Source organism: Primulina eburnea, chromosome 3 (genome assembly GCF_022965805.1).
Source record: "Primulina eburnea isolate SZY01 chromosome 3, ASM2296580v1, whole genome shotgun sequence".
Taxonomy (NCBI): domain Eukaryota; kingdom Viridiplantae; phylum Streptophyta; class Magnoliopsida; order Lamiales; family Gesneriaceae; genus Primulina; species Primulina eburnea.
This window is the reverse complement of record NC_133103.1, coordinates 29,600,368-29,612,973: the sequence shown is the minus strand read 5'-3', so window position 1 is coordinate 29,612,973 and position 12,606 is coordinate 29,600,368. Positions and strand designations below refer to the sequence as shown.

At 41.8% G+C, this 12,606-nt stretch overlaps 1 protein-coding gene across 1 annotated transcript in view; it reads left to right on the top strand.

Moving 5' to 3' along the window:
- LOC140827514 (uncharacterized) overlaps nucleotides 1–10,402 on the top strand; it is a 28,568-nt gene extending 18,166 nt beyond the window's left edge. The window contains 1 exon segment of the mRNA XM_073190194.1: nucleotides 9,997–10,402. Within this exon segment, the coding sequence (XP_073046295.1) occupies nucleotides 9,997–10,359 (363 nt within the window). The 3' untranslated portion in view covers nucleotides 10,360–10,402.
- The last annotated feature ends 2,204 nt before the right edge of the window (nucleotides 10,403–12,606 follow it).

The window sequence follows — 12,606 nt, the reverse complement described above, 5'->3', positions numbered from 1 at the left end:
AGAGCTAAGGTACAGAAACTTAGGCCGGGGAACAGGTCCCGGGACTTTGGAATGGTTGAGGTACGGAGCCCCGAGCCAGGGAGTAGTACCCTGGGCTTATGTAGAGCTAAGGTACGGAACCTTAGGCCGGGGAACAGGTCCCGGGACTTTGGAATGGTCGAGGTACGGAGCCCCGAGCCAGGGTGTAGTACCCTGGGCTTATGTCTCCTCAGTTTTCCGCATTATCACTTATAGTAGGCAAAAGTATGAGGAAAGCGATCCTTTATTATTTCTTCAAAGTGAAAATTACATCTATACATTGGCTAAGCATAATATTTCTTCAAATGAAGTACATTCAAAGGTCTTTTAAGAAGTTTTCCCTGAGCATCTTCCAGGTAAAAAGATCCTGAACTAACTCTCCTAATGATTTTGTAAGGCCCCTCCCATCGAGCTTCGAGCTTGCCCACGTCCCCAGCTGGATTAACCTTCTTCATAACCAAGTCCCCTATCTGCAAGTCTCGAACTCGGACCCTTTTGTTGTAGGATTTCATGACCCGGTTCCGATATGCTTCCATCGGATCATGGCTTGATCCCTCTTTTCTTCTAATAGATCCAGTTCCAATGCACGGCTATCCTCATTGTTGCTCGGGTAAGATTCTACCCGGGCAGATGTTTGACCGATCTCAACAGGAAGGATGGCCTCAGATCCATATACCAGGCTGAACGGAGTTTCTTGAGTAGGTGCCCGGGGAGTAGTCCTGTATGCCCATAGTACACTAGACAATTCTTCTACCCAGTCCTTTCCTTTGCCTTGTAGTCTGGTCTTTAAAGCCTGCACAATGATTCTGTTTACAACTTCTGTCTGCCCATTGGCCTGAGGGTACGCAACAGAAGTGAAGTACTGGGTGATCTTCATTTCCCGGCACCAAGATGTTATTTCCTTTCCTTGAAACTGTAAGGCTCGAGAATTATCAACTGGCATTGATGTTAGACTTGTAAAGGTAAGAATGCATGACATTTAAATCAGAATTGTGAGGTTTGGGCCGAAGCCACACCGCACCCGCGGTACAGGAAGGACCGCACCCGCGGTGCATTGACAGAAAATTTGGTGAATTTGTGCGAAGCCAGACCGCACCCGCGGTGCTAGTAAGACCGCACCCGCGGTGGTGCGACCGCACCCGCGGTCATGAAAGGACCGCACCCGCGGTCCGAGAATTTCAGAAAATACAAGGGCTGCCGTGAGCACAGCGCACCCGCGCTGCTAGTGTACCGCACCCGCGGTCGTGCGTGTCAAATGAAAAATAAACCACTTGTTCCTTGTCATGCATATATGATATGTGTCTTCTTTCCCCTCCATTTCAGAAACTGAGAGCCGAGAGAATGCTTAGGAGAAAGCTTCATGTCCTTTTTGATTTGAACTTATGATTTTGAAGAATTTAGCCATCCGATTTCAGATACGACTTTGGTTTTGAACTCCTCTCATCATTTGATATTCAAGGATGTAAGTTTTGGGTTATGTTCAGCATGTTTTAATATATGTGTGTTGGGAGAATTCATGATTTTGTTAGAAATATGAGTTCTTGATATGTTGAGCAGTATAGAATCACAATCGGATTGATTTTCGGACACCGTATGCTATTATTCGAAATTTCAGCATGTATAATGTTAAGATTGTACAGATTTCAGCTTATGTATTGAAGTGTGTGATCTTGAGTATGAGTTGAGGAATATGAATGATCGATATATGTTGAGTTATGAGTTGACCGGTACCGAGAATTACGCTGTTATGCCGTCGATTTGTACCGAGATTTATTATTGATTGGAACATGTGTTGCTTTGAATTAGAGATTGATATTGTGTGTATCCACATTGCCATTTCAGAGTTATATTGGCTACATTGGACTAGAGATTTTGATTTCGACATCGACTATTCGGCAAGAAAGGTATAATTCATGTGATCACGGGATTGCACAACTCGATTCAGATCTGATACGAGTTTCCCTAAATCACATACTAGATTATTATTGATTTATGATTTCTATTGTGCTTTGTTTATAGATTTATATTCAAGCCTGTGAGATAGGAATCATTGACAGATTTGTCAAAATAGACGTTCGGTGTATCATCGCGTAGTTGCACATTTTCTCTACGTGTAGACACTCGATACAGACCAGACCGGAGTCTAGGAATAAGACGTACCGTTACCTCGAGTGGCTGGGTAGGTGACAGACCGTCTTATTCACACCGGGATCCCTAGATTAGAAATGAATCGAGTCAAGAACTAGATGTGAATACAGATTTGTATTCCTTTGCATGTTTTAGATTTTAATTCATGTTATTCGATTTATGCTATGCTTTTGTACATGATTTATTACATTGCATGCATACATGTTTTATACTGGGATTTGTTCTCACCGGAGTTATCCGGCTGTTGTCGTGTCTGTATGTGTGCATGGCGACAGGTGGGGCAGGATCAGGGTCACGACGAGGAAGAGAGAGTTGATAGCGTGGTGATGCCGGGTGTAGCAGCAGATTATTAGTATTTTCTGTTTAGATTCGAACTACTTGTATTTGAGATTCGAACATTAGTTAGATGTTTATACTAAACAGATTTGGATGTACATTTGGTTTGTTGTATGATATAGAATCACCTTATGTTTTAGTTTACATGTGATTTAATGTAAAAGCGAAAAATTGACCCGTATTTATAATAAAGATCCAGTTAATCCCAATTAGATTCGATTTAGAACCCGGGTCCCCACAGAAACTGTCTCCCATTATCCGAGATCAATCGCCAGGGTATGCCGAAGCGACATACTATATTCTTCCATAAGAATTTTAAAACCTCTTGTTCGGTGATTTTAGCCAAGGGCTCGGCTTCCACCCACTTAGAGAAATAATCCACAGCCACCAACAAGAATTTTTTCCGAGCCCGAGCAACCGGAAATGGACCGACTATATCCATACCCCATTGATCAAAAGGACAAGATGCCCAAATAGGCTTCAGAGGAGTGGCTGGGCTGTGTTGAAAGTTTGAATGATGCTGACAGCCTTCACAAGTCCGGACCACTTGAGCCGAATCATGGTGAAGAGTCGGCCACCAGAACCCGGCTAGCATCGCTTTCCGAGCTAAAGATGTTCCCCCCAAATGCTCACCACAGCATCCTTCATGAATCTCTTGAAGAACATAAATCACTTCCTTCCCGCTCAAACACTTCAATAATGGTCCCTGGAATGATCTCCTGTATAAGATATTATTTAAGAGAACAAACGTGGGGGCTTGTCTTTTTATTTTCTGTGCTCGAGCTTTCTCCTCGGGCAATTCATTGTCCCGGATGAATTTGATCAGAGGGGTCATCCAAGAATCCTCGGGTATTGTCAACATTTCCTCTTCTTCAATAGTTAAAACTACTCGGGAAACAAACAAAACCTCCCGGGTGCTGTCTTCCGACAAAGAAGCAGCCATTTTTGCTAGGGCATCAGCCTCTCCATTTTCTTCTCGGGGTATCTGTTCGATGCTCCAATCCACAAATACGACTACCTGGGCTTTGATGAGATGCAAATATTTGAGCATTTTGTCGTCCTTGACCTCATACACGCCCTTGATCTGCTGAGTAATCAACTGTGAATCGGAATACAATATAATCCTGGCCGCTCCAATTTCTCGGGCAGCTCGGATGCCAGCTAGAACAGCCTCATATTCTGCTTCATTATTTGTTACCCGGGAATCAATTTTGACTGCCAATTTAATCTTCTCTCCCGATGGGGAGATTATCACGACTCCGACTCCACATCCAACCAGGCAAGAAGCCCCATCTACAAACATCCTCCATCTCTCTTCCTCAGCAGGTTGAATCATCTCAGATAGGAAATCGGATAAAGCCTGTGCTTTTATGGCCACCCGGGGCTTATACTCAATATCGTATTCCCCCAATTCCACATTCCATTTGATCATCCTCCCGGATACTTCAGAGTGAGTCATAATTCTTCCAAGCGGGCTGTTAGTAAGAACGATAATAGGATGTGATAGAAAATAAGGCCGCAGTTTCCGGGCAGTCACAACTAAAGCCAGGGCCATCTTCTCCACTTCACTATACCGCAGCTCGGGACCTCTTAGAGCGTGACTGACATAATAGACAGGCTTTTGATCCGAGCCTTCTTCCTTTATTAAGACAGAGCTGACAGCATATTCAGTAGTGGATAAATAGACAAACAACTTATCCCCGGGCTCAGGCTTTACCAGAACTGGGAGCTCAGCCAGATGCTTTTTAAGATCTTGGAAAGCCTGCTCGCACTTGTCATCCCATCCGAACTTTTGGGCTTTTCTGAGAACCTGAAAGAAAGGATAACTTCTGTGGGCTGACCGAGATATTAACCGAGATAGAGAGGCAATCCTCCCGGTCAGCTTCTGCACTTCTTTGACAGATCGGGGAGAAGGCATACATAAGACGGACTTCACTTTTTCTTGGTTGACCTCGATTCCCCGCTCTGTCACTATAAAGCCCGAGAACTTACCACTCTTGACTCCGAAAATACATTTAGCATGATTGAGCTTGACTCCATAAGATGTCAAAGTGGTAAAGGTTTCTTCCAAATCAGCAATAAAATCCATCACCTCCTTTGACTTTCCCAGAATATCATCCACATAAACCTCCAGATTCCTTCCCAGCTGCTTCTCAAAGACTTTATCCATTAAACGCTGATATGTGGCCCCTGCATTTTTTAACCCGAAAGGCATCACAACATAACAAAATGTACCTCCCGAGGTGATAAAGCTGGCCTTTTCTTGATCATTTTTTGCCAAAGGAATTTGATGATATCCCTGATAGGCATCCATGAAACTGAGCAGTTCGAAGCCTGAGGTGGAGTCCACCAACTGATCAATCCGGGGCAATGGGTAATGATCTTTTGGACAGGCTTTATTGAGGTCCCGGAAATCAACACACATCCTCCATTTCCCGGCGGCTTTGGGTACCAGCACCACATTCGAGAGCCAGGTAGGAAATTGTATCTCCCGGATGTGGCCGGCTTGCAGCAACTCTTTCACATGTTCATCAATAACTTTGTCTTTCTCGGGACCAAAGTGTCTCTTCTTCTGTTTGATCGGGTGAGCTCCCGGGAGAATGTTTAATTGATGCTCAGATATCAGGGGTGAAATCCCTGTTAGTTCCTGCTGGGACCAGGCAAACACATGAATATTAGTCTTTAAACATTTAAGTAAACTGACCTGGGTGGATATATCGAGGTCTCGGGCCACCCGGATCTGTTGGCCTGGTCCTATCTCCACAGCTTCCTGCTCTTCCTCTGCCACAAAGTGGACTTCTCCTTTCTCCACTCCGCCCTTCCAAATTTCCTCCACCCTGGCTTTCTTCCCCTCCTTTCTCGACTTGCCTTGATCTGCCCGGATACCTTCCACATAACATTTTCGGGAAGAGGGTTGATCTCCACGAACTTCTCCCACCTGGCTTCCCACTGGAAATTTGATCTTTTGATGATAAGTAGATGCTACTGCCCTCAACTCATTCATGGCCGGCCTCCCCAGAATGATATTGTAAGATGATGGGGAGTCCACCACTGTGAAGGTGGTCATGACCGTTTTCTTGATGTCCCGGGAGCCTAGAGTGAGCGGAAGAACAATTTCTCCCTCCGGATAAACCGCATGTCCAGCAAAACCAAAAAGGGCAGTCTCCACAACTTCCAACTTAAACCCTTGCAAATCCATCTGCACTAAGGCATCTTTGAAAATCACATTGACGGAACTGCCGGAATCCACAAAAACTCTCAGAATGTCGTAATTGGCCACCCGGGCATGGATAACCAAAGCATCATTATGGGGCATGTTTATTCCCTTTAGGTCTTCCGGGCCAAAGCTGATCACGGCCTCGCTCCTCCTAGATCCTTCCACCTCCAGACATTCCCGCCTACTTCTTGATTTCCTGGCCCGATTTGAATCCCCATCGGTAGATCCTCCCAATATCATCTTAATCAGTCCAGCAGCAGGGGACGAAGGGCTCCTCTTCTCGGGTTCTGGCTCCCTCTTCCTACCCATATCGTTTCTCGGGTTGTTTCTTGAGTCTACTCGAGCATTAGGTACTGGTGGCCGAGAGGTCCAAGGTGGACCTCTCGACCTCTTGGTGTACTGGTCGTGCCCCTGATTGGTGGGTGGGACATAACTTCTTTTCAAAACTTTACAATTCTCGGTGCTATGCTGACACACACCATGCCTGGTGCAAAATCCATTTTTCTCGGGTTGGGACAGCTGATGACTGGGAACCGGATCCCTACTGCATTCCTGCACTTCTCTTTCACGGATAATTTTCAGAGGCACATGCGGGGAAAAGTGCCCTGGATTACCCCGCCGTGGTCCTCTCTCCTCGGGCTTAGGTGCCCGGTCCCCTCTTTCCTTCCTGATGGCTTCCCTCTTTTGTTTCTGGGCTTCCTCCATGTTGATATACTTCTCTGCCCGAGACAGCAAATCCTCAAAGTCTTCAGGCACTTTTTTCGTTAATGACTTGAAAAACTCACTCTCTTTTAAGCCTTGAGTGAAGGCAGTAGTTTTTGTCTCTGCAGCACAAGTAGGCACATCCAAAGCCACTTTGTTAAACCTATTGATATACATCCTCAAACTTTCCTCCGGCTCCTGTCTCACCTCGAACAAACTGAAAGCAGTTTTCTTATACTTCTTACTGCAGCTGAAATGGTGTAAGAAGGTGTAAGGCTCGAGAATTATCAACTGGCATTGATGTTAGACTTGTAAAGGTAAGAATGCAATGCATTTAAATCAGAATTGTGAGGTTTGGGCCGAAGCCACACCGCACCCGCGGTACAGGAAGGACCGCACCCGCGGTGCATTGACAGAAAATTTGGTGAATTTGTGCGAAGCAAGACCGCACCCACGGTGCTAGTAAGACCACACCCGCGGTGGTGCGACCGCACCCGCGGTCATGCAAGGACCGCACCCGCGGTCCGAGAATTTCAGAAAATACAAGGGCTGCCGTGAGCACAGCGCACCCGCGCTGCTAGTGTACCGCACCCACGGTCGTGCGTGTCAAATGAAAAATAAACCACTTGTTCCTTGTCATGCATATATGATATGTGTCTTCTTTCCCCTCCATTTCAGAAACTGAGAGCCGAGAGAATGCTTAGGAGAAAGCTTCATGTCCTTTTTGATTTGAACTTATGATTTTGAAGAATTTAGCCATCCGATTTCAGATACGACTTTGGTTTTGAACTCCTCTCATCATTTGCTATTCAAGGATGTAAGTTTTGGGTTATGTTCAGCATGTTTTAATATATGTGTGTTGGGAGAATTCATGATTTTGTTAGAAATATGAGTTCTTGATATGTTGAGCAGTATAGAATCACAATCGGATTAATTTTCGGACACCGTATGCTATTATTCGAAATTTCAGCATGTATGATGTTAAGATTGTACAGATTTCAGCTTATGTATTGAAGTGTGTGATCTTGAGTATGAGTTGAGGAATATGAATGATCGATATATGTTGAGTTATGAGTTGACCGGTACCGAGAATTACGCTGTTATGCCGTCGATTTGTACCGAGATTTATTATTGATTGGAACATGTGTTGCTTTGAATTAGAGATTGATATTGTGTGTATCCACATTGCCATTTCAGAGTTATATTGGCTACATTGGACTAGAGATTTGGATTTCGACACCGACTATTCAGCAAGAAAGGTATAATTCATGTGATCACGGGATTGCACAACTCGATTCAGATCTGATACGAGTTTCCCTAAATCACATACTAGATTATTATTGATTTACGATTTCTATTGTGCTTTGTTTATAGATTTATATTCAAGCCTGTGAGATAGGAATCATTGACAGATTTGTCAAACTAGACGTTCGGTGTATCGTTGCGTAGTTGCACATTTTCTCTACGTGTAGACACTCGATACAGACCAGACCGGAGTCTAGGAATAAGACGTACCGTTACCCCGAGTCGCTGGGTAGGTGACAGACCGTCTTATTCACACCGGGATCCCTAGATTAGAAATGAATCGAGTCAAGAACTAGATGTGAATACAGATTTGTATTCCTTTGCATGTTTTAGATTTTAATTCATGTTATTCGATTTATGCTATGCTTTTGTACATGATTTATTACATTGCATGCATACATGTTTTATACTGGGATTTGTTCTCACCGGAGTTATCCGGCTGTTGTCGTGTCTGTATGTGTGCATGGCGACAGGTGTGGCAGGATCAGGGTCACGACGAGGAAGAGAGAGTTGATAGCGTGGTGATGCCGGGTGTATCAGCAGATTACTAGTAGTTTCTGTTTAGATTCGAACTACTTGTATTTGAGATTCGAACATTAGTTAGATGTTTATACTAAACAGATTTGGATGTACATTTGGTTTGTTGTATGATATAGAATCACCTTATGTTTTAGTTTACATGTGATTTAATGTAAAAGCGAAAAATTGACCCGTATTTATAATAAAGATCCGGTTAATCCCAATTAGATTCGATTTAGAACCCGGGTCCCCACAGAAGGCTTTCTGAAAATCCTCAAAGGATTTAATACTCAATGGAGCCAACCCATCAAACCATCTCTGAGCTGAGTCCACCAGCGTAGTCAAAAACACTTTACACTTGATCCTATCGGTGTAACAGTGCAGCATAGCCATATTCTCGAACCTGGCCAAGTGTTCTTCCGGGTCCTCGTTTCCATCGTACGCCCTTACTTTAGCAGATTTAAAGTTTCCAGGAAGAGGTTCCCGAATAATTGCCTCGACAAACGGGCGTCCCTTGACAGATGCTCGAGAAGTTCCACGATTTTCCAGCTGTCCTTCCAAGACTTTCATTTTTTGTTTTAACTCCAACATCTCCTCGACTATCGTTGGTGACTTAGATCCAGCAGAGGATTCCTCCACTTCTCCCCTCTTCTCCTCCTCCCTCAATTCATGCTGATGCTCCTGCTCTTTTTCTGGTTCCTTCTCGAGTGGTATATCATGGTGGGAAGCTTCCCGCCTAGCCATAGCTTTCTCTACGGCTTCATTAATACGCTTATCCAACTCCGCTGGAGTCATAGTAATAAGATCAGGGGGAGCATCCTCTTGTCTTGAATGATTTGCGTCGGCTCCTTGAACCCGGGAATTATTCTGGTTAGTCTTCCTCGTGTGAGCCATATCAACGCCTTAGTCTCAATTTCCCACAGACGGCGCCAATGATGCGATCCGGATGAAATGGATGAGCAGGGTCGGGTGCTCCACCGGATCAAACCAAAAATTTATAGTGTTGTTTAGGAAATTGGACAAGATAAATGGCTTCCACTGTGACCTGCAAACAATGAAGGGAACTCGTGAATGGGCGCCGGAGGGGTGTCCGGCATGACCACTCCGATGCTTAAGTCAGCAGGGTTGTCAAGGAAGAAAACTTGAGTAAATATGTATGAATGCTTGCGAATGAAGAGATTCTAGACCTCTAAATGACAACCATACCTGCTATTTGTAGGAGGGAAGGCTAGGGTTACCTTGATACGCGTGCTCACCTACTACTTGTACCCTCGAACGCTGACTGCCTGTCTGGTCCCTTTCTTCCCGATAGCTTCATGGGTACTCCAAGGATAAGGGACGTTGACTGCATGTCCAGTCCCTTTCTTCTCAATATTTTCGGGGATACGTTCAGGCTAAAGACGTTGACTTCCCGCCCAGTCGCTTTCTTCCCTATAATCTATAAGATCCTCTAAGTAAGTTACTCGGGTATTGAGCCCTCGGCTTTAGCATGAAAGCCCGGTCCCTAGCTGCCCGGGAGGTAAGTAAATACCCGGCTATGCATGAAGTGCCCAGTCGTGTAGGTAATAATCGCCCTCTTGGTTTCTATACGGGCTACCCAATGAAACTTCCTGGGTCATCCATGACCCGGGCCCTTACAGGGGTATCAGTGATTTTTCAAAAAATCTGCAAGTTCAGCCATCTTGTTCATCTCTCCCGAATCCGTAGGTCATTGGCATGAGTAATGAATTTGATTCTTTTTAAACATACAGGAGAGGGAGAAAAAGTCGAGGAAGAAAGAACGAAAAAAGGCCGCTACTGCATCTACCTCCGCCTCCATGGACCTACAAGACGATACCAGCAGCATCACTTGTGTGGAAAGTATCAAGGAGGAAGCCTCAACACAAGTAAATGACATTCCAACTAAGAAGCCTAAAATGAGTCGGGTGATGGCGAGCAAGCAAAACAAGACGAGGGGCGTGCCTCCTCCGTCACTTCGCAACCGAAACAGGAGGAAATGGCCGCAATGGATGTGGGTAATTCTTGTAAGCCTCCTTGTGTTAGTCCTATTCTGGCTAGGAAATATGGGAGTGTTCTCTAGTGTAAATTCCAAGCTCCAAGGCGCTGGATTCTAAGACACTCTCTGCTGGACGCAGTTAGTTCATTTATATTATTTTATTATTTCAAAAATTAGAGTTCATGCGAATTGTACACTGAAAGGGATGACAAAGAAATTTCGAATTTTTATTTAGAATGATAAAACATATGGAGATAAAATTAGCTTACTATCTTTTATTAAAGAAGGAAGATAATCAATATTAGGGGAAATTGAAAACTTTGGGAGCAATCACCCTTATTTCCCACTTCTATTTGCTGTGGCTTTGCCTTGTACACCAACATATATATTACCCCTATAAAATATACACTTTATTCATAAAATAAAATGTAGTGCGATTTGCGAATTATTTAATTCAAATACATTCTCATTGTATCATGAGGTTTTTATTTATCTCAATTATATTTTACAAAAAGTGGTAAAAACCCATTGTTGGTGCAAGTGGTGTGTATACGAGAAATATTTTAATGGAAAGGGGTGATGGATATTATCGAATCAATTGCAATTCAATAATAATACTATAAAAAAGTAGAAAATGTTGAAAATAATATATTTGAATATTGAAAAAGTAATAGTTGAATATTTGAATGTTAAAAATAAAAGTTGTAAAAATTAGAAATTTGTGTGTGATGATGTAGGTAATGATGTATTTTATTTTTGGATTATTTGTAAAGATTTGCTATAAATAGATCTCTCATTTGTAAAGAAAATCACAATTGAGTTAAGAGAGAAAAATATTATATAGTGTGTAGTTTGGTAAATTTTGAGAGTTTGAGATTTTTACTTTTTACCATAAATTTTTACTTTTTCACAACACGTTATCAGCACGAAGTTCTAAAAGTCCTCCATATTTTTCCAAGCTCCAAACCAGAAGAAAAATGTAACAAAAGTAATAATATTTATTTTACTGTTATTTATTTATTATATATATATTTAATATATAATATAATGTTATTATTAAAAATAATAAAAATAAATTTTTCAAAAACTTGTTATAAATCCTGGGAGGATGTTAAGATGACATCACACACTCCCAGTAAGGGATACGACAAGTATAAAAGCCTATAAGATTTTTAAACAAAATAAATTATGACATATCATTATAATAATGTGATATGATATACATAATTATTTAAACATGTATAATATTATATACATCATATTATTACCATAAAAGTATACAAATACATACATTTATTTTTGTACACCAACGGTCATAAACGGTAACAAAACGATTAGTTTTTGTCCTATAAATATCATCTCACAAACACATTCAATCATTCCAACTTTCTCTTCTTCTCTAAAAATTATTCTTCATCAAATTTTTCAAAGAAAAAAGAAGATGACTTTCTCAAGGTTATTTTTAATTATTTTGGTTATCATACTCACGAGTCTTATATTTATCGGAGAATATCCTCCTCGTGTGTTTTCTTTATTTTTACAAATGCTTGTACATATTTGTTTATCCATTACTTTGTATTGCAATATTCATTAACTAATAAAATGCATCGTAATTTTTTTTAGTGCCACCATGTCAAACTTGGCAAAGCTCGAATTCATTGCTCTTGATATCACGGGAAAACAATTATATGCCATGGACTCTCGATGTAGAAATGCATCTTAAGTCGTTGGGTCTAAATGAGACCATAAAAGAAAATAGCATATCGAAATCCCAAGAAAAAGCAAAAGCCATGATATTTTTGCGTCGACATCTCGGCGAGGGATTGAAATGTGAATATCTAATTGAAAAAGATCCCATGGCTTTGTGGAAGGGATTAAAAGAAAGATTCTAACATATAACATAAGTTATACTCCCGACCGCCCGGAATGAATGAAATACGTTGAGATTCCAAAATTTTAAAAAAGTCAGTGATTACAATTCAGCGATGTATCGAATAATCTCGCAGATAAAATTTTGTGGACATGAGGTCACAGAATCGGAAATGCTTGAAAAAACATTTTCCACGTTTCACGCATCAAATATAACTCTACATCAACAATATTGAAACGTCCTGTCCTTTTTATTTCTTTAAAAGTACTAGAATTTTTTTTTTCTCACTCAACCCTTGGCCATGTACATTTACCATATGAAAATATTTTTATAAAATATTTTGCCATTTGAAATAAAACGTCGACCAACTAGCATTTAAAAATCAAGTGATATAGTCATAAAAACGAAGTCGTCAAATGTTTTACCAAACCTAGAAAGCAATAAATGTTGAAAAGTGTAGCCCATACTAAACCTCTCAAAATCTCTCAAAACATA